At 52.3% G+C, this 22,531-nt stretch overlaps 1 protein-coding gene across 1 annotated transcript in view; it reads left to right on the forward strand.

Moving 5' to 3' along the window:
* The window catches only part of Ryr1 (ryanodine receptor 1), a 133,808-nt gene that overhangs the window by 39,246 nt on the left and 72,031 nt on the right, over positions 1–22,531 (forward strand). The window contains 20 exon segments of the mRNA XM_052167344.1: positions 659–824; positions 3,360–3,446; positions 3,556–3,782; positions 4,636–5,248; positions 8,250–8,513; positions 8,824–9,024; positions 9,361–9,472; positions 12,908–13,051; positions 13,946–14,085; positions 14,087–14,220; positions 15,710–15,824; positions 15,914–16,046; positions 16,592–16,686; positions 17,648–17,783; positions 17,991–18,177; positions 18,257–18,365; positions 19,891–20,011; positions 20,084–20,253; positions 21,270–21,490; positions 21,588–21,678. Coding sequence (XP_052023304.1) covers positions 659–824; positions 3,360–3,446; positions 3,556–3,782; positions 4,636–5,248; positions 8,250–8,513; positions 8,824–9,024; positions 9,361–9,472; positions 12,908–13,051; positions 13,946–14,085; positions 14,087–14,220; positions 15,710–15,824; positions 15,914–16,046; positions 16,592–16,686; positions 17,648–17,783; positions 17,991–18,177; positions 18,257–18,365; positions 19,891–20,011; positions 20,084–20,253; positions 21,270–21,490; positions 21,588–21,678 — 3,466 coding nt within the window.

Here is a 22,531-nt window from a genome sequence, read left to right on the forward strand (position 1 = left end):
TTCTTTCTTTCTTTCTTCCTTCCTTCCTTTCTTTCTTTTTCTTCCTTCCTTCCTTTCTTTCTTTTTCTTTCTTTCTTTCTTTCTTTCTTTCTTTCTATTTTTCCTTGCTTGCTAATTGTTTCTTTGTTCTATTTTCTTTCTTTTTAAATAGATACTTTCTATCTATTTATTATTTTACATGCATTGGTGTTTCCCCTGCTCATATGTCTGTGCTAAGGTATCAGATCTTGGAATAACAGACAGTCCTGAGTTGCCATGTGGGTGCTGGGAATTAAACCCGGGTCCTTTGGAAGAGCAGTCAGTGCTCTTAACCACTGAGCCATCTCTCCAGCCCTGTCTCTTTTATCCTCCTTTTTCTATTTCATGGCCTTCCCTTTTTCCCCCTCTGTCTCTTCTGACTCCCACTCTGCTTCCTTCCTTCTCTCCCGCTCTGTTCTCTTGACCCCTCTTTCTCAGATTTCCCATACTAAACTATGGATTCTAGCTGTGAGGCACCCAGGTCCAGGGTGAGGGGTTTTCTGTGCTCAGTCTGCAGGCGGGCGATGTTTGGGGGGGGGGGGGGGGGCTCTGAGGTCATGGCGTTCCTGGAGTGTGGGGAAGAGGCATCGAGGGTTCCCTGACTGACTGTGTGTGCCGTAACTGAGACTGTCTTTTGCAGCCTCAAGTGTAGCAACTGCTACATGGTGTGGGGCGGAGACTTTGTGAGTCCCGGACAGCAAGGCCGGATCAGCCACACGGACCTTGTCATTGGCTGCCTGGTGGACCTGGCCACCGGCTTGATGACCTTTACAGCCAATGGCAAAGAAAGCAACACCTTCTTCCAGGTGAGCCCAGCCCCTCGCCCCTTAGCAACGGGATCTGCATTTCCCAGCATTCCAGGAAGACCCTTCGGAGTAGCCCCTGAGGTCAGACCCTGGAGAGAGAAAACAGGCCCGCTCCTAAATTGTGTAGTTGACCCTTCCATTAAAGTTCTGCCCAGGATGGAGGAGACAGCAGAACCTTGGCACTGAAGAGAGGTCTGTAGACTCACTCCCTCACGGGCAGGGTGACGGCCACCTTCACTCTCCTCACCATGAAGCAAACACCCTAGAGTAGGCCAAAATCTTCAAGTGGGTTTGTCCTTTTGAGCATATTATTATTGTTGTTGTCACTATATTATTATTTAAATGTTCACATGTATTGTAAGTATACAGAGACACTGAAGGAATTGTACAGTAACTCCTCCCTACATAAGCACACCACCAAACTTGATTATTTGTCACATATATGTCCAACCTACCTACCCTTTAGCCCATCTAAATTATTTTTAATTTTTAGAGGCACCTCTAAATGGAGTTCCTTATTGGAAGATTTATTTATCAGACTTTTAAATATGTATGGGTTTTTTTTTTGCCTGTGCATATGTGGATGTGCCGTGTACGTGCCTGGTGCTCATGGAGATGAGTGGGCTTAGGATTCCCTAAAACTGGAGCCACAATATATTGTTGTGAGCCACTGTGTGGGTTCTGGGAATCAAACCCAGGCCCTCTGCAAGGGCAACAGGTGCTCTTAGCTACTGAGCCATCTCTCCAGTCTCTATTTTATCATTTTATGAGACAAGATTTTATGTAGCTGAGGGTGTTCTCAAACTCACCACGTAGCCAAGGATGACCTAAACTCGTGATCTTCCTGCCTTTACCTCCCAAGCGCTGGGATTACAGGCCCGTGCTGCCGCCGGGCTCAGCTTGCAAAACTCCATTTTAAGTGGAGAATTTCAGAAGCACACAAAAAGCAGAACAGTACAGCGAGCCACCAGGTCCCCCGCTACCAGCGTCAGCCACCGCCCACTCGGAGCCAAGCGCATTTCATCTCCACACCCACTCCCCTGCCACTCCCACCGGAGGGTTTGCAAGAAGCTGCCGACAGCACAGAGCCTCATCTCTTTAAAAGATAAAGATTATTAAAAAAAAAAAAAAAAAAAAAGCAGAGCCACAATACTGTTATCGCTGAAAAGAAGAAAAGTTCCTAACTGTTCCTGACTGTCATCAAATACCTAGCTCATGTTCAGATGTCTTTGATTGTCTCAAAAACGTCTCCTTGCCTTTCCTTTGTTTGAGTCAGAACCTAAGTAAAGCTCTATCTTTCAATGAACTCCTACGTCCTTTAAACCTCTTCATATATTGCCTCCTCTCCTCTCCTCTCCTCTCCTCCCCTCTCTTCTTCTTCTTTTTTTTTTTTTTTTTTTTTTTTTTTTTTTTTTTTTTTTGGTTTTTTGGATTTGGTTTTTTTGAGACAGGGTTTCTCTGTGTAGCCCTGGCTGTCCTGGAACTCACTCTGTAGACCAGGCTGGCCTTGAATTCAGAAATCCGCCTGCCTCTGCCTCCCAGAGTGCTGGGATTACAGGCGTGCGCCACCACCGCCCGGCTCCTTCCTTCCTTCCTTTTTTAATGATACAGTCTTCTGCACCCTAGGCTGGCTTATAGAGCCTTGGATGTTCTTGAACTTCTGATCCTTCTGTCTCCACCTCCCAAGTGCTGAGATCACAGGTGTATGCTACCACATTCTACCTGTGTCCCCTCCCTCCTCCCTCTTCTCTCCCTCCTTCTGTCCCTCTCTCCCCTTCTGCTTTCTCCCCCTCTCCCTCTCTCCACTTCCTTCCTTTCCCCTCCTCTCCTCTTCCTCCTTCCCCCCTCCCTGCCCCTCCCTCCCTCTGTTCTTAAGCCGTTGACGCTGAATGGGCACTGTCTGGACCGTCCACCTTATTCCTTATATGGAGGTCCTCGGACCAGCAGCGTTTTTCTAAGATCCCACAGAGCTGCAGGCCCCTCCTCAGAGCTGCTGACTGCGACTCTGCTTTACTGAGATTTCAGAAGTTTCTGTGCACGTTACCCCCTCGGGGGCGGGGGGGGGGTGAGTTCTGCCTTAGCTACCTACTGCCTCTGGCTTGTCATCCTGACACTTTTCTTGTCCTTCGAATCTCCAGGGAACTGGGGGTTGGGTCTGCAGGTGCAGTCAGGTGCTGGTAAGGCCCCTTCCTCCTCCCCAGTGTGGTTTGGGGAGGCAGGAAAGCAGTGTTGACGGTGGGTTCCACTAGGAGGGCAGGAGGGGGCCAGTCAGGAGAAACTCCGGCTTCTGAAGAGTGAGTGGGGAAGGCACTCCTGGAGGGACCATGATGTGCACAAAGATGTAGCTGATAGGTTGCTCTGAAGGAGCTGGAGATGCTTGGCCTGGCTGCATCAGGGTGGCCGGGCCCAAGTCTCACCTACGGCCATTGTGGATCTCCAGTGCCCAAGTGTGGTTCTACAAAACTGGGTCCAGGCAGAGTCCACGTCGCCTCCGGCCTGCCCTCTCTTACGGCTTGCCGGCTTCTCTCTTACCAGGTGGAACCCAACACGAAGCTGTTCCCTGCCGTCTTTGTCCTGCCCACCCACCAGAACGTGGTCCAGTTTGAGTTGGGGAAGCAGAAGGCAAGGAGACATGGATGGGAGTTTTCTCAGGCCAGACTGTGTAGCTCGCACCCGGGCAGGGCCGAGAGGACCGTGACTCCTGACCCGTTCTTTTTTCCCAACCGCACAGAACATCATGCCGCTGTCGGCCGCCATGTTCCTGAGCGAGCGCAAGAACCCAGCCCCTCAGTGCCCACCGAGGCTGGAGGTGCAGATGCTGATGCCGGTCTCCTGGAGCCGAATGCCCAACCACTTCCTTCACGTGGACACGCGGCGTGCTGGAGAGCGGCTGGGCTGGGCTGTGCAGTGCCAGGAGCCACTGATGATGATGGCCTTACACATCCCGGAGGAGAACAGGTCCGGGCGGGCCCGCTGCGCTCGGGGCCTTTCCCAGCTACAACCCCAGGCCAGCACCGGTCCCAGGAGGCTCCAGGTCTTAATCAGAGAGACTCAGGCTCAGCAGCGGCCTTCTCAGATAGCCCACCAGGGGGCTCTAGACCCATCTTCATCTTAGGAGAGCACAGTCACACCCCAAGGACCCCAGACACTACAGGGACACTAAAACTGACTCAAGAGAGCCCAGACAATGATCAAACTCCTCAACCCAGATCTTAGACATTTTTTGTGAATGCAGTGGCCGAGATTGAACCTAGGGTGTCTCTCCCGTGCTAGGCAACTGTTCTACCAGCGACGGCATAGCCCTAGCTCTTAAAATATTTTAAAAGTTATAATCTTGAGATGGGATCTCCCCTAAGGTTTCTGCTTTGAGACAAGGTCTCCTGTAGCCCAGGCTGGCCTTGAACTGGCCTATACGATTGAGGGTGGTCTTCAACACCTGATTTTCCTGGTCTACCTCCCAAGTGTCTCCCACCATACCTGGCAAATTCTCCTCAGGCTGACTCGCTCAAATATAACCAGGGTACTGAAACCGGTAACAAAGAACTCAAGCCCTATCTCGAGGCATCTCAGCTACATCTAGGGGTTGCCGCATATTTTCTGTTGTCCCCAAAGCTCCAGAGTATTAGACTCTTCCAGAAATCCCATGTAGGGTGGAAAGTATTCAAGCCACTTAGGGACTAGCAGGGCATGGAAAGACTCCTAGGCCCAGAGGCAGAGTCATCTTAGAGTCTGACCCTTGAGGTTCCCTAGCCTCTCTGAGGTCTCTGTCCCCGCCCACCGCCCCTGACGGTGTGCCACGTCTCTGCTGCAGGTGCATGGACATCCTAGAGCTGTCTGAGCGGCTGGACCTACAGCGCTTCCACTCGCACACGCTCTCGCTCTACCGCTCGGTGTGCGCCCTGGGCAACAACCGCGTGGCTCACGCCCTGTGCAGCCACGTGGACCAGGCACAGCTGCTGCACGCTCTGGAGGACGCGCACTTGCCAGGTCCTCTGCGTGCAGGCTACTACGACCTCCTCATCAGCATCCACCTCGAAAGCGCCTGCCGCAGCCGACGCTCCATGCTCTCCGAGTACATTGTGCCGCTCACGCCGGAGACCCGCGCCATCACGCTTTTCCCACCCGGACGAAGCGCGGAAGATGGCCCCCGCCGCCACGGCCTGCCTGGCGTTGGGGTCACAACCTCCCTGAGACCTCCACACCACTTCTCACCCCCGTGTTTTGTGGTCGCCCTGCCAGCGGCTGGGGCCGCAGAAGCCCCGGCTCGCCTCAGCCCGGCCATCCCCCTGGAGGCATTGCGAGACAAGGCGCTGAGAATGTTGGGGGAAGCCGTGCGCGACGGAGGACAGCATGCTCGCGACCCAGTCGGGGGCTCTGTGGAGTTCCAGTTCGTGCCGGTGCTCAAGCTTGTGTCTACCCTCCTGGTAATGGCTCCTTCCGGTTTTCTTCCCCTTTAATCCAGATTCGAAGTTGTGCATCCATCTTGGGTGGCGTATCTACGACCCATTCATCTCTCCACCCATCTTACACCCACCCACCTTTCAATTTATCCATCATCCACCTGACTCTCATTCACTCTTCCTTTAATCCTCTATTTGTATTTTTCAGTATCTTCTTCCTTCCCCCATTTCCCCATCCCACTAACCATTCGTTCATTCATCCATCGATTTCCATCCACTCAGAGGTCCACTCATGTCTTTATACCCCCATTTACAAGTGCTTCCAACTTCCTGCTTTTCTGTCCACCCACATATCCATCCGTCCGTCCGTCCATCCATCCGTCCGTCCGTCCGTCCATCCATCCATCCATCCATCCATCCGTCTGTCCATCCATCCGTCCGTCCATCCATCCATCCATCCATCCATCCATCCATCCATCCGCCCGTCCATCCATCCATCCGCCCGTCCATCCACCCATCCATCCATCCATCCATCCATCCATCCGTCTGTCCATCCGTCCGTCCGTCCATCCATCCATCCATCCATCCATCCATCCGCCCGTCCATCCATCCATCCGCCCATCCATCCATCCATCCGCCCGTCCGTCCATCCATCCATCCATCCATCCATCCATCCATCATTTTCAGCGAATCAAACTCCTATCTTCAAATTCGTTCACATGATCCCATGTTCTTCTGTCTATTAATACATGTATAATACATACTCATCTATTAATAAATATTCCTGCCGGGCGTAGTGGCGCATGCCTGTAATCCCAGCACTTGGGAGGCAGAGGCAGGTGGATTTCTGAGTTCGAGGCCAGTCTGGTCTACAGAGTGAGTTCCAGGACAGCCAGGGCTACACAGAGAAACCCTGTCTCGAAAAAACCAAATCCAAAAAAACAAAACAAAAAACAAATATAAATAAATAAATATTCCTTCCATATAGCCAATCATGGCCTTCTTCCCTTCACCTGTGCATCCATTTGTAGACCCAGCAACAAATCCATCCGTTTCCTCATCCGTTTTCGTGCATGTGCCTGCCCATCCATCTGATGTCCACCCAGCTGTCTATGCCCATTCTTCTGTTTGTCCACCTAGCCATCCTTCTATCCACCATTTATTCATATACTTTATTCATATATCCATATGCCATTCAACCATATATATATGTATATATATACACACACACACACACACTCACCCAGCTTTTACTGCATGAGCTAGTCTGTCCATCCATCAATCCCGTTTCCCTGTCTGTTTGCACATTTATCTACACTTACTATCAGTCTGTCTTAGTTTTTGTTCTATGGCTATGAAGCGACTCTTAGAAAAGAAAGCATTTAACTGGAGGCTTGTTTACCGTCCAAGGCTTAGTCCATTTTCGTCGCAGTAGGAAGCAGACAGGCGTGGCCCTGGTGCGGGAGCTAAGAGCTGCACATCCTCCTCCACAGGCAGCAGAGGGACACTGAGCCTGGAATGGACTCTTTTTATTTGTTTGTTTGTTTATTATATGTAAGTACACTGTAGCTGTCTTCAGACACTCCAGAAGAGAGCGTCAGATCTCATTACGGGTGGTTGTGAGCCACTGTGGTTTTGCTGGGATTTGAACTTGGGACCTTTGGAAGAGCAGTCAGTGCTCTTAACTGCTGAGTCATCTCTCTATCCCTGGAATAGACTTTAAAACCTCAAAACGCACCCCAGAAACTCACCTCCTCCAACAAGGCCACATCTCCTTCAACCAGGCCACACCTCCTCCAACAAGGCCACACCTCCTCCAACAAGGCCACACCTCCTCCAACAAGGCCACACCTCCTCCAACAAGGCCACACCCCCAGTCCTTCCCAGTTTATCAAGCATACAAATACATGAGCCTATGTGGACCATCCTCATTCAGTCCATCCACCTGCCTACCCATATGTGTCCTCATTTCATTCACCTGTCATCTCTTCTTCGACCATCTCCTCCATCTCTCCATCACACACTCATTCACTCAGCTCCCCTTCAAGCCTCCGTATTTCAGTCTATCGATTTATCTAGCCAGCCAGTCCGTCCTCTCTCTGTTAGTTTCTCTGACTCCCGCCCCCACTCTTCTCGTGTATCTGCTTTCTCTCTTCCCTTCCTTGCGTCAATCCATTAGCATCTTCATTGTGTCAGGTGAGAGCTGAGGTGTGCTGGGACCCTTGTAGGCCTTTATTAGGTGCAGCATGTCTTGTCTTAGAGTCACCTATGCTGAGGCTTAAAAGACACCTGTGAAGGACTGTGGTGCTTGTGATGATGTGGGGTGGGCCACGTGGGTGAGACACGGATGGGGACCAGGGGAGGGGCTTCTTTGACAATTTCCTAAATGCATATCGTGTATCTTGATCCTATCGAACTCAAATCCTACTGTACTGAGGGATCTTAAGGAAGGCGGGCAGCCAGACAGGAATGGCATTCTGCCTGTGGGAGGAGCCACATCTGCTTTCTGCCTGTGGGAGGAGCCATATCTGCTTTCTGCCTGTGGGAGGAGCCATATCTGCTTTCTGCCTGTGGGAGGAGCCACATCTGCCTTCTGCCTGTGGGAGGAACCATATCTGCCTTCTGCCTGTGGGAGGAGTCACATCTGCTTTCTGCCTGTGGGAGGAGCCATATCTGCCTTCTGCCTGTGGGAGGAGTCACATCTGCTTTCTGCCTGTGGGAGGAGCCATATCTGCCTTCTGCCTGTGGGAGGAGTCACATCTGCTTTCTGCCTGTGGGAGGAGCCACATCTGCTTTCTGCCTGTGGGAGGAGCCACATCTGCCTTCTGCCTGTGGGAGGAGCCATATCTGCTTTCTGCCTGTGGGAGGAGCCATATCTGCTTTCTGCCTGTGGGAGGAGCCATATCGGCCCTTGCTGGGATGCTCCTGGTGTGTGCAGGAGAAGCAGGTCTGGAAAGCGGGGCTGGGGCGAGATCAGGAGGCCTTACTGGCCACTGGGAAGGACTCTGGCCCCCTTGTCCTGCAGGTGATGGGTGTCTTTAGCGACGAGGACGTGAAGCAGATCCTGAAGATGATTGAGCCTGAAGTCTTCACTGAGGAAGAAGAGGGAGAGGAGGAGGAGGAAGAGGAGGAGGAAGATGAGGAGGAGAAAGAGGAGGACGAGGAGGAGGAAGCACGCGAGAAGGAGGATGAGGAAAAAGAAGAGGCAGAGGAGGCGGCAGAAGAGGAGAAGGAGGAGCTGGAGGAGGGCCTGCTGCAGATGAAGCTTCCAGAGTCTGTGAAGTTACAGGTGGGTTTCGCTGTCTTCTGGCCTACGGCCCTCTGGGCTCGGAGATCCCCAGTCTGGTGGAGCCTGAGTCTGGGCTTTGCCCCGCAGCAACGGGAAGCTGTGGAGAGTGGGGTGGTGCGGGCTTCGGGTGAGGTCGCTGATCCACGTGAGAGGACTCCACGGGGCGGGGAGGCTGACTTGAGGACCCAAGTGATGGTGTTTGAAACTGGCCAGGGCCGTGGAGAGGGGAGAGAAAGCATTGGCGGCGGTGTGGAGGAGCCCCTGATGGCGTCCCTACCGTGCCGCCTGCTGTGTGGTTGTGCTCCTGCAGATGTGCCACCTCCTGGAGTATTTCTGTGACCAAGAGCTGCAGCACCGGGTGGAGTCCTTGGCCGCCTTTGCGGAGTGTTATGTGGACAAACTGCAGGGCAACCAGCGAGGTCGCTACGGCCTCCTCATGAAAGCCTTCACCATGAGCGCGGCCGAGACTGCAAGGCGCACCCGGGAGTTCCGCTCTCCGCCGCAGGAGCAGGTCCTCTGACCCCTGACCTCCAGCTGCTCTCACTGCCTAAAACCCAACCTCAGCTTGCCTCGGTCCCCACTGATTGATGTCGGTTACCTTCAAAATCGGCGCCTGACCTTAGAAATTATGTATTAACCCCTTCCTCTCAGGAACTAACCTCGGAGTCACCGGAGACTGGTCATGCCCCTTTTATAACCTCTGTCTCTAGTCCCTCAAATAATCTTTGCTAACTTACATTTGGGAGAGGGGTCATAATATTAGAGAGAGATTGACGGTCTAATCTATGACCTTTGACCCTGATCTGAGGTCGAAGGTCTTTATTTCTAGTGTTTAATCTTTCTCCAGATCAACATGCTATTGCAATTCAAAAATGGTGCAGATGAGGAAGATTGTCCTCTCCCTGAAGAGATCCGACAGGATTTAGTCAACTTTCACCAAGACCTGCTGGCACATTGTGGTAAGGAAAAAAATTCAGAGAGTCCTCCCCCAAAAACTTTCTTTTTTGCATTCTCGCCTGAAGTTTCAGTAAGATTTCCTGATCTTAAACACCCATGTAAAGGCTGGAGAGATGTCTCAGCAGTAAAGAGCACTGACTGTTTTTCTAGAGAACCTGGGTTCTATTCCCAGCACAGACATGGTAGCTCACAACTATGTGACTCCAGTTTCAGAATATCCAACAACTTTCTGGCTGTTACAGGCACTGGACAGACGCATGGTGCACCGACATACATAGAGGCAAAACATTCATACACGCATAATAAAAATAAATAAATAGATCTTAAGCTGTTTGCAGTAGTGCCGACCTTTCACCCCAGCACTCGGGAGGCAGGGGCAGGGGGTCTCTGAGTTCGAGGCCAGCCTGGTCTACATAGTGAGTTTCAGGACAGCCAGGGCTGTATAGTGAGACCCTTGAAAAACAAAAACAAAACAAAAAGTCGCATGTGTTGGTGCTATATACTGGTTGTTGAGTGAATGAATGAGTATATGGCTGCAGAGGTAGATGATGATGGGGAGGATCTGACCAGCTGGGTAGGCAGGTGACTGGATGACAGATGCAAGCTGATGGACAGAAGCAGGGGTGGATGGCCATCGAGCTGGCTCCACAGGTGGAGGCGCTTGCGGCCAAGCTTGACAACCTGAGTTCAATCCCCAGGACCCACACTATCAAAGAAGAGAACTAACTTCCGCAAGCTGGCCTCCGTCTACATGTATGTCCACATGTATGTCTCGGCATGCATACACACACACAGATACACACACACAGATACACACACACACACACAAATGCAGTAAGAATTCCTAAGAAAGATGGATGGACAAATAAATGAGGTAGATAAATAGCTGGGTAGCTGGCTTGCTGATTCCGTGGAAAGACAGCTGGCTGGCACGAGAGGCAGACGACAGTCCTCTACTGTATCTGATGACAAGCCACCTGGATGGAACCTTACTGAGATTCTCTGGGCGGTGACGACTCATTTTTCTCTGCCCGACTTTCAAGACGACTTTCAGGAATTTGTCTTTGCTTTTCAAAGGCTTGAGCTGTAGCGTCCGAATATGGAGGTCCTTGAGTTGATCTTATTTGGAGTTTCATTTTCTTAGAAATTAGACTAGCATTGTTTTAACCACTATTGGGACGTCCTGAGCAATTTTTCCTCTTTCTGCTTGCTTCTCTTTCCCCCAGGAATCTCATCAGCGGTCTCCGCCTCATGCTGTCCCGCTGCAGTCTCTCAGGAGCTTACTTTTCTGATTCTTTCATTTTTCTGCTTTTTTTAGATTAGCAAACCTCTAACAGCCGGCCTTAAAAGTATTAATGTGTGTGTATGTACACCCATGTGTGAGTGTGTATGAATGTGTGTGTATGTATGTGTGAGTGTGCCTGCATGTGTGTGAGTGTGTGGGTGTGTATGTGAGTATGCAAGTATGTATGTGAGTGTGCGTGTGTGTGAGTGTGTATGTGAGCATGTGTGTGTGACTGAATATGTGTGTGTGTGAGTGTGAGTGTAGGGGTATGTCTGTGAATGTGTGTGTGAGTGTATTGAGTGTGCATATATGAGTGTGTGTGTGTATGTGAGTTGTGAGGGTGTATGTATGTGAGTATAAGATGAGTATATATATGTGACTGTACATGAGTGTGTATAAACGTGTGTGGATGTGTGTGTGCATCTGTGCAACAGTTAGGAGACAGCTTGCAGAAGTTAGTTCCTACCTTGTTTGTTTGTTTTTTTAAGATTTGTTTATTTATTCTATGTGAGGAAAGTGTTAATGTCTTCAGTCACACCAGAAGAGGGCATCAGATTCCATTACAGATGGCTGTGAGCCACCATGTGGTTGCTGGGAATTGAACTCAGGACCTCTAGAAGAACAGTCAGTGCTCTTAACCACTGAGCCATCTCTCCAGCCCCTTACCTTGTTTTTGAGGCGAAATCTCTCCTGTTTCTGCTGCTCCACTGGCCATGCAAGCTTCTGAGTGATTCTCCCACTCCTGTCTCTCGTCTCCTCAGAGGGCGAGCGGTGCGATCGCAGACGGGTGCCCCTGCGTCCAGCTTCTCACGTGGACTGTGCGCATTAAACCCAGGCCATCAGACTTCTCAGCAAGAGCTTTGCTGAGCCGTCTCCCTTGCTCTCTGTCCGCCCCCTTAGCTTCTCGGTTTCTGTCTTTGACCAGCTCAAATCCACACCTAAGTGGTTTTTAAATTTCACCGATTATATTTTTCCTTTCTGAACTAAACAAAATATTTGATTGGCAATTGTGTAGTTATTACAGTTTTTTTAAAGTCAATATCTCATGTAAAACAGCCTGGCCTTGAACTGGACATGTAACCAAGGATGACCTTGACATTCTGACCCTCCTACTTCCTCCCCCTGGGAGCTGGGATGACAATCGTGCACCAACATATATTTTTCCATGGTGTTCTTTTTATACTGTTACCTGTTTACTAATAATCTCTACTCAGCCCAGCGTGGTGGCACATGCCTTTAATCCTGGCACTTAAGAGACAAGGCAGGAAGACCTCTATTAATTTGAGACCAGCCTGGTCTACATATTGAGTTCCCGGCCACAAGAGTTGATTTGAAAGACACATGCGTCTGGGAATGGTGGTTTACGTCAGTACCCTTCCTACTCAGGAGGCTACAGCAGGAGGATCACCTCAAGTTTGAGGCTAGCCTGGGTTACATAACTAGTTGAAGACCAAGTCTGACCAACATGATCCTATCTCCAAAACCCAGCATTTTTCCCCCCAAATTAATGAAAATATACACAGCCAAGTGTGTCAGCACATACCAGTCATCCCATCGCAGGGGAGGTGGACGCAGGACTAGGAATTCTAGATCGATCTGGATTATCCTTCACAGAATGGCTAAGTCAGTAAACATAAACATAGGGAGAAGAGGAGGAGAACTTCCCAGAGAGCCTGCCTGAGTGAGAAAGGGACAGATGATGGGCTGGGTGGATTAATGAATGAGTGAGTGAGTGAATGAATGAATGAGTGAGTGAATGAATGAATAGATGAATGAATGAAAGAGAGTGAGTGAATGGATGGATGAGTGAGTGAGTGAATGAATGAATGAGAGAGTGAGTGAATGGATGGATGAATGAGCAAGTGAGTGAATGGATGAATGAATGAGCGAGTGAGTGAATGGATGGATGAATGAGCGAGTGAGTGAATGGATGGATGAATGAGTGAGTGAATGAATGAATGAAAGAGAGTGAGTGAATGAATGGATGGATGGATGAGCGAGTGAGTGAATGGATGGATGGATGAATGAGTGAGTGAGTGAATGGATGAATGAATGAGTGAGTGAATGGATGAATGAATGAGTGAGTGAGTGGATGAACATATGAATACGCAAGCACAAGAGTGGCATCCCTTACTGTCTTAACCACCTCCAGGGATCCAGCTGGAGGGAGAGGAGGAGGAACCAGAGGAAGAGAGCACGCTGGGCAGCCGCCTCCTGAGCCTGCTGGAGAAAGTGCGGCTGGTGAAGAAGAAGGAGAAGCCTGAGGAGGAGCCCGCAGCTGAGGAGCACAAGCCTCGTGAGGAGGGGGAGCTTGGAGGGGGTTGGAGGAGTGGCGGGAGGGGCCCCAGGGCGAGACAGGGCGGGGCAGGCAGCTCGAAGCTCTCTGTAGACAAACAGCCACAGGAAGGCAGGGTTGGGATTGATGGTGGTGCTTGGACCAAGTGTGTGGGCTGGGCTGGGGGCGTGGCGGTGCTACCTACCAGAGCTGAGGCTTCTCTAGCCTGGGATGGTGACAGCTCCAGGACCGTGGTGGCTTCTGTGCTCTCTTGGTCCTTGTTCTCAGTTTCTTTCATACTGAGATGATTCCCATGGGCGGAATTAGGAAATTCTGGCCTGCGTTGGTATCACAAACTGTATTAGCCGCCCCCTAGACAGAGTCTCTAATGTTGGTAGTTTGATCCTGTAACTTTTTTTTGTTTTGGTTTGGTTTTTGGTTTTCTTTTTGGAGGGGGGTGGGTTTTAGACTTGGAGAGGGTTGGGTTTTTTGGTTTTCTTTTTTGTTTTTTGTTTTTGGGTTTTTTGAGGTGGGGGTGTTGGCTTTGTTTTGAGAGGGAGGTCTCATTATGTAGACCTGGGACTTGCTATGTAAACTAGGCTGGCCTCAAACTCACAGGAATCCTCCTGCCTCTGCCTCCCGAGTGCTGAGATTAATGATGGCCTGCCCATTTTTAGAGTGTGCGTGTGCATGTGCGTGTGTGTGTGTGTGTGTGTGTGTGCGTGCGCGTGCATGACTATAGGTGGTTGCAGAAGCCAGGGAAGGGAGGGAGGAAGAGACTGACTCTTGGAACAATAGAAAATGTCTTTGAATCCTCATGCTGTGGCAGGTGGAAGACAGGACAGGTGGTGACAAAGAAGGGCCGCCCCCTCCTCTGGCTCAGAGATGCAACCTAGTATCCCAACCTTTTCCCAGAGTCCTTGCAGGAGCTGGTGTCCCACACGGTGGTGCGCTGGGCCCAGGAGGACTTCATTCAGAGCCCGGAGCTGGTCCGTGCCATGTTCAGTCTCCTGCATCGGCAGTACGATGGACTTGGGGAGCTGCTGCGAGCCCTACCCCCGGGCCTACACAATCTCTCTGTCCTCTGTGGAGGACACCATGAGCCTGCTGGAGTGCCTGGGCCAGATACGCTCACTGCTTATCGTGCAGATGGGTCCCCAGGAGGAGAACCTCATGATCCAGAGCATTGGGTGAGAGCCCCGCCCCGGCCCCACTGCCCCCGCCCCGGCCCCGGCTGCCCCGCCCCGGCCCCGGCTGCCCCGCCCCGGCCCCGGCTGCCCCGCCCCGGCCTGGCTGCCCCGCCCCGGCCCCGGCTGCCCCGCCCCGGCCCCGGATGCCCCGCCCCGGCCCCGGATGCCCCGCCCCGGCCTGGCTGCCCCGCCCCGGCCCCGGCTGCCCCGCCCCGGTCCCGGCTGCCCTGCCCGGGTGCTGTACTGTCTGTCCTTTCCATGGCGTCCCTCCGTCCTAATGGTTAACCTTCCTCAGAAGCTCTTGGACACTGTCACTCTTGGCTCATCTGCTGATTTTGAGCTTAAAGGCCTCTGCTGTAGCAAAGGGAGCGACCACGCCTCCTCTTTCGAGAGGCCATACGGCTTCAGGGACTTGTGCTTATAATAACAAGCTAGCAAATTTGGGGGTGGCATCTCAGGCCTGTCATCTTAGCACTCAGGAAGCTGAGGCAGGAGGATCTTGAGTTCCAGGTCATCGTGGGCTACATAGGAAGTTTTAGAGCAGCCTGGAATACATAGTGAGACCCTGTCTCAGAATAATAATAAATACTAATAATTGGGCTGGTGAGATGGTTCAGTGGGTAAAGGTGATTGCTGCCAAGCCTGAAGACCTGAGTTCTGTCCCCAGGAGCCACGTAGTAGAAGGAGAGAAGGAACTCCAGCACATTTTCTGTGGGATGCATGTACCCTTCTCCACATACAGACAAACAAGAACCAAGTAAATACTAAACGGGGAAGCACCGGAGAGATTGGTTCAGTGGTTAAAAGCCCTTACTGTTCTTCCAGAGGACCAGGGTTCAATTCCCAGCACCCACATCAAGCAGCTCACAACTGCCGCCGACTCTAGTTCCTCCGTGTGCATGGTATACATGAACGTACACACATAAATAGAAATAATTTTTAAACATTGTTTTAAATAACGTTAAATCATGATCAGGATTGAGCATTGAGTGGAATGCAAGTCTGTCATTAAGCTCCTACTGTATGCCGTTCCCTCACTAGACATTGGGGAAACACTGGGGGCAGCATGGCCAAGATCTCTACCTTAGGTGAGCCCGCCTTGGATCCAGATCTCATTTTTTGTGTCTGTGAGACCCCACAACTATAATTCCTGCCTCACAGAGCAGATGTGATGATGACTCTTCAAAGAGCTAGCCACCTAGCAGGTACCTGTCATCTCAGCGCTAAGGCTAGGAAGGGAGGATTACTGTGAACGCTGAGCAGCCTGGGCTATGTAGTTTCGGGCTTGGCTGGGGTAGCAGAGTGAGACCTGGTCTCTAAACCCAACTAAAACAAAACAAAACAACAGACAAAAAAGAACGGATGGATTTAGATCTGCAAAAGGCGCATAGGGAGTGCAGACTGTTATCACCATGGTGACCGCGAATCTCCCTGGATGTGCGCCCCACCCCCAGGCTGTGCTTACCCCACACTTTCTGTCTGTTCACAGGAACATCATGAATAACAAAGTCTTCTACCAACACCCAAACCTGATGAGGGCGCTGGGTATGCATGAGACAGTCATGGAGGTCATGGTGAACGTCCTCGGGGGCGGAGAGTCAAAGGTGAGGGGCCTGGGTGGGCGTGTGGGCTCAGGGAAGGGGATACCGAGTGCGGGCACTCACCACTGGCCCTCCCTGCCTCCTCCCTGCAGGAGATCCGCTTCCCCAAGATGGTGACAAGCTGCTGCCGCTTCCTCTGCTACTTCTGCCGCATCAGCCGGCAGAACCAGCGCTCCATGTTTGACCACCTGAGCTACCTGCTGGAGAACAGCGGCATTGGCCTGGGTGAGCTATCCCAGGGTCTGGATGGTTATCCTCAGCTACATAACAAGTTTGAGGTCAGCCTGGGCATGACATGAGACTCTGTCTCAAAAGCAGCACAGAACCTAAAACTAGGACACAGTGGCTCAGACAACCTTGAGCGATCCACAGCTCTCAGAGCAGCCAGGGAATAAAGTTCAGACTCTCAGATATCATCAACCCAGAGCCACAGAGCTGGGACTCAGAAAGCACAGACCAGCAGAGGCGCTTACCCATTCTGCAAAGGGGGTGGTCAGGGAGGGCTTCCCAGAGGAGGCACCATCAAGAGTTGGGAGGGGCTGGAGAGATTGCTCACTGGTTAAGAGTGCTTATTGCTCTAACAGAAGGACCAGAGTTCGAATCCCAGCACCCACTTTATGTGTCTCATAGCCACCTCCAGTCCTAAAGGATCTGGTGTCCTCTCCTGGCTTGCACAGTCACCTGCACACACACACACACACACACACACACATGCGTGAGCAGAGAGAGAGAGAGAAGGGGGGAACTCTGATTGCCCTTTGCCCCCACAGGCATGCAAGGCTCCACACCCCTGGATGTAGCAGCCGCGTCTGTCATTGACAACAACGAGCTAGCCTTGGCATTACAAGAGCAAGACCTGGAAAAGGTGTGGCCCAAGGAGCCCTGGCCACGCCCAACTGTGTGTGCACATGCTGGCTCTGAGCACCCTGTTCAGACTTGTGCTGGTCATCCCAGGGCCCAGTCAGAAGGGGGCTGACTTGTGGGGCGTGGGCGGGGAGCAGCCAGAAGCCAGAGTTTCCTTTACTCCGTAGAAGAGGGTTTGGGAGCAGGTCTAGGGGCTACACTCCCAGCGGGGTGGCCTTGGTTGTCACGCAGGAGCAGGGCCACAGAGCCTTTGGAGTTCAGCCACCAGTCAGTGGTTCCACTCCGTGTTGAGTGACCCAGAAAAGAGAGGGCTTCTTCTGACCTCTGTCACTTATCTGGTCAGGGAATCTGCAATCACGATTTATAAGCATTTATACGCGAGGCACGGTGGCTCGTGCTGTCGGTTCCAGCACTCTGAGGCAGAGGCAGGCAGGAGTCTGTGAGTCGGAAGCCAGCCTGGTGTTCAGACTGTGTTACTGCCAGGCTGAGTTACTGCCAGGCTGTGTTAGAAAGACCTTAAAACAAAAACAGACTCGTTAGAGACGTCACTGAGAAAGTGACATTTGACTAAAGCTCAGAATGACCTGAGCGGCTCAGTTGACCTCAGGAGGGGAGCAGTACAGAGGCCTCGGAGCAGTAGAGTGCCCAGGATGGCTGGGACAGAAGCCGTGGGGGCTGAGTGGCGAGAGGTGACATCATGGCGGGCATGTGAGGTCCTGTGGGCCATGGCAAGGACGCTGGGTTTATCCTGAGTGACACAGAACCAGTGTTGGGCAGAGGAAGGAAGACCTGGCTCGTGTTGGTGGGATGGGTCGTGGGGTAGTTGAGGATGCTGAGGAAGGCTGGCACTGGGGCTGGCTCTCTGAGGCTCTGCAGGTTCGAGGGGCTGAGGAGCTCTGAAGCACACCAGAATCTTGGGGGGGCACAGTGGTCTTGAACTGAGCTCCGTTGCCGCGTTGCAGGTTGTGTCATACCTGGCAGGGTGTGGCTTACAAAGCTGCCCCATGCTCCTGGCCAAAGGCTATCCCGACATCGGATGGAACCCCTGCGGGGGCGAACGCTACCTGGACTTCCTGCGCTTTGCTGTCTTTGTCAACGGTGAGGCAGGGTGGGACCTACGGGGTCACTGGCTAAAGCTTCCCTCTGGTGACATCCATACCCTGAGCCACAGACCTCCCCTGGGAGGGGAATCCCTTTAAGTGGACTCGCAGGTCAACAGGGGCCTGGCATTGCCCTTGAGTGTGTTGGGTTCTGGGGTTGCGTGGGGGTTCCCCCAAGAGCTCTCCTGAACTTTCTGGGTGCCAGGTGAGAGCGTGGAAGAGAACGCTAATGTGGTCGTGCGGCTGTTGATCCGCAAGCCCGAGTGCTTTGGACCTGCCCTGCGGGGTGAGGGTGGCTCGGGGCTGCTGGCTGCCATCGAAGAAGCCATCCGCATCTCCGAGGACCCTGCACGGGATGGACCGGGTGTCCGCAGGGACCGGCGACGTGAGCAGTGAGTCCCTGTCCCCTTCCCAGGATGGTAACCGCCATTCCCATGTCCCTGGATTCTTCCCATCACTTCTCCTCTACAGCTTTGGTGAGGAACCCCCTGAAGAAAACCGAGTACACCTGGGACACGCCATCATGTCCTTCTATGCTGCCTTGATTGACCTGCTGGGACGCTGTGCACCTGAGCTGCATGTAAGCCCTGGGAGGGCGCGGTGGGGTGGGAGAGGGATGGGTGTGCACGGCCAGCCTTCAACCTCAGCATCCGGGCACTGGACAGCATTCATATAGCTCACTTGGGTGTGGTTCTGGGCTGTGATGCTCAGGTCCCAATCCCATGGAGCCCAGTAGAGGGAAGAGACAAGATGTGAAGAACCAATAGACTCATGGTAGGGCCACCCTCACCCCGCAGGGCAGGTCCAAAGCACTCGGGCTTGTGGATCAACAGCCGCACGACCACATTAGCGTTCTCTTCCACGCTCTCACCTGGCACCCAGAAAGTTCAGGAGAGCTCTTGGGGGAACCCCCCACGCAACCCCAGAACCCAACACACTCAAGGGCAATGCCAGGCCCCTGTTGACCTGCAAGTCCACTTAAAGGGATCCTTCAAGGAGGGTTGAACGAGAAATGGTGCCACATAGCACCCTGACATGCACACCTATGACCACAGCGCTATCAAGGCAGGAGTACTGAGAGTCTGAGGCCAGCCTGACATGACAAGACCCTGTCTCATAGCTGCGCATGGTGGCACGGGCTTGTCGTCCCAGGGCTTGGAAGGTAAAAGCAGGAGGATCAGAAGTTCAATGCCATCTTTGGCTAAATAGCATGTTGGAGGTCAGCCTGGGCTATGTGAGAACTTGGCCTCAATACAACCAACAAGGGGGTAGGGCTCTCTTCCAGAAGACCTGGGTTCAATTCCCAACACTCACATGACAGCTCACAACCATCTGTAATAGGGGATCTGACATTCTCACACAGATATATGCAGTCAAAACAACAACATACATAAAATTAAAATCAATTATTAACAAACAAGGGTCCGCTGGCTCAGTGTGTGAAGGCACCTGCCACCTGCCACCAAGCCTGGTGACTTGACTTTGGTCACCAATGGTGGATGGAGAGAACTGACTCCCAGTAATTGTTCCAACCTCCACATATACACCATAGCATGTGCACTCCCTAATAAATTAAACAACCAGGTATGGGGATGCAAGCCTTTATTCCCAATGTTCAAGAGGTAGAGGCTGGTGGATGTCTGTGAGTTCCAGGCCAGCCAGGGCTGTGTAACAGAGAGATCCTGTCTCAAAACAAAACACCTCCACCTGAATAAAGAAACAACATCCCACAAAACGGCATCACCAGAGACAACTGGACAGCCATGTTAGGTGGAACAACGGGCTTCAGATTCAGAAAAAGACCCGGTCTCAAGAAACAAGGAAGGGCAATGGAGAAAGACACCTGACATCAACCAACCTCTGGCCTCCACGTGGGGGCACCGGAGCAAGTGTACACATGTGCATCCACACACATATACACATGCACACCATATGTGTGCACACACATGCACCTCCAACATATACACATGCACACAATGCATACAAGACATATACACAAAGAAGGTTTGCTTTACCGTCAGTGCGTCAATGGTTAAGATAGAACAAGTCCCAGACCGGGCACCATTGTCTGATGCCATGCTGATTACCCTGTCCACCATCTCCAGCTGATTCAAGCCGGTAAGGGTGAGGCCCTGAGGATTCGTGCTATCCTTCGGTCCCTCGTGCCCTTGGATGACCTCGTGGGCATCATCAGCCTCCCACTGCAGATCCCCACCCTGGGCAAAGGTAGGTGGGGGAGGGGGGGTTGTTGAGGCTGGGAAGAAGCACATGCTCACATCCCACCATCCTTGCCTGTAGATGGCGCACTGGTTCAGCCAAAGATGTCCGCATCCTTTGTGCCTGACCACAAGGCATCCATGGTGCTTTTCCTGGACCGAGTGTATGGCATTGAGAACCAGGACTTCTTGCTGCATGTGCTGGATGTGGGCTTCCTTCCTGACATGCGGGCAGCTGCCTCACTGGACACGGTGAGCATTCCCACAGGCCTGCACCCAGGACATCTCGTAGGCTGAGAGGCAGCCTCTGCAGAACTGGAGTTGCATGCATGTCCTGATCCCCACCTCCACCTTTGTGATAGAAAATAAAACCCATGAAAGGAAGGGTGGGCAGAAATCCCTACTACCTTCAGTTACAAGAACGCATCGGCTGGGTGTAGTGGTGTGCATCTTCTACCTAGCATCAGAAAGATAAAGGCCAGAGGACAGAGAATTCACTGAGCTACACTCAAACCTTGTCTCCAAAAACCAAAGTGAAGTTAGGCGTGGGGATGCAGGCCTTTAATCACGCAGGAGGCAGAGTCAGGCTAATAATCACTGTGGTCTCTGTGGTAAGTTCTAGGCCAGCCAAGCCTAGGTAATGAGACCCTGTCTCAAAACAAACAAACGGAAAGCCCAAAGCAACAACAGAAAGCCGGGCATGCTTGCACTCGGCACTTTGGAAATAGAGGCAGGAAGAGCCCAGGCCAGCCTTGGATACCTGAGATCCTATAGGATTCCATAATCAGTACCTGGCGCGCGCGCATGTGCGCGTGCGTGCGTGCGTGCGTGTGTGTGTGTGTGTGTGTGTGTGTGTGTGTGTGTGAAAGAGAGAGAGGGGGGAGGGAGGGAGAGACAGAGAGAGGGAGAGACAGAGGGACAGAGAGGGAGGGAGGGAGGGAGGGGGGGCAGGGGATTGAGATGTGGGTAGAGATCTGGAGGAGTAAAGTTTAGGAGAATGAATGATCAGAAGCCTGGGTGCCAAGGCAACGCCAAGGCTCTGATGGTCTCAGGCCTGGGTACCATGGCAATGCCAAGGCTCTGATGGTCTCAGGCCTGGGTACCAAGGCAACGCCAAGGCTCTGATGGTCTCAGGCCTGGGTACCATGGCAATGCCAAGGCTCTGATGGTCTCAGGCCTGGGTGCCAAGGCAACGCCAAGGCTCTGATGGTCTCAAGCCTGGGTACCATGGCAACGCCAAGGCTCTGATGGTCTTCCCGACATCCCAGGCTACTTTCAGCACCACGGAGATGGCGCTGGCGCTGAACCGCTATCTGTGCCTGGCTGTGCTGCCGCTCATCACCAAGTGCGCGCCACTCTTTGCCGGCACCGAGCACCGCGCCATCATGGTAGACTCCATGCTGCACACAGTGTACAGGCTGTCGCGGGGCCGCTCGCTCACCAAAGCGCAGCGCGACGTAATCGAGGACTGCCTCATGGCGCTGTGCAGGTGAGGAGGGGCGGATGGTGGCGGAGGGAGTGGGCGTGCCGCCAAGGCGGGGCCTCGCGTGAGATCTCTGCCCTCTCTCGGCTTGTCCCCTCCTCAGGTATATCCGCCCGTCCATGCTGCAGCACCTGCTTCGACGCCTGGTCTTCGATGTGCCCATCCTCAATGAGTTCGCCAAGATGCCACTCAAGGTGAGGGCACTACTCAGCGGAGCAGTCCTTTCTTCACCCACAGTCTGGCTCTGCCTCTGGACCAGTGGGGTCCTTCGTATTAGCCACGCCCACCACAACTAACCAAAGCTGGAGGACAGCGAACCCTGAGGAAACCAATTAACATCCTCATTTGCCGGCTAGGATTCCCATGGCATTCGCTCTGCGTCATTGGCGCTGCTAACATTCCCTAATTACCGCTTAATTTGCCTAACTAAGTGAGCCAGCCCCCGCCTCAATTAGCATATATTTTCATGGGCGCACTACTTTTCTACTTAGCATTTTATTCGCATGTCCAGACCACCAGCCTTCCAGTATTCAAATGAGTGCGTTTATTTGAATCAACAGTACCCTAGCTATTCTGCATATTTGCATACTGTCTCTCCTACTTTATCATTTGTATGCTAGTTTGCATAAGGAGATACCCCATCTAACTTAGACTGTCTTGCATAAGTTACCTAAATTAGCCCCAACTCTGAGTTACATATTGGATAGAGGCGGCCTTTTTGATTACCATACATTTGCATGGGGCACTGCCTATGTTTCTGGTTGACATGCAAATTTGCATAAGCATGGATCATCCCATTAGTGTGCACACAATGCTACAGGGGACTGTTAGCTTGCCTATTTCTGTAAAAACAACAGACAAATCCAGCCGTAGTTTAATGCCCATGCTGGCTGTCATAGAGAATGCCAACTCTGGGTAATAAACTGTCTAGGGCCATTCTCGAAGAAGCACGCCATCCGTCCCTTATTAGCATCTCATTTGCAAGCACTGACACCCTCTGCCTCCTGGGGCCTTTGTTGTCTACCATCTGCTTATGCCTCCTGTGTG

This window comes from Apodemus sylvaticus, chromosome 1 (assembly GCF_947179515.1).
Source record: "Apodemus sylvaticus chromosome 1, mApoSyl1.1, whole genome shotgun sequence".
Taxonomy (NCBI): Eukaryota; Metazoa; Chordata; class Mammalia; order Rodentia; family Muridae; genus Apodemus; species Apodemus sylvaticus.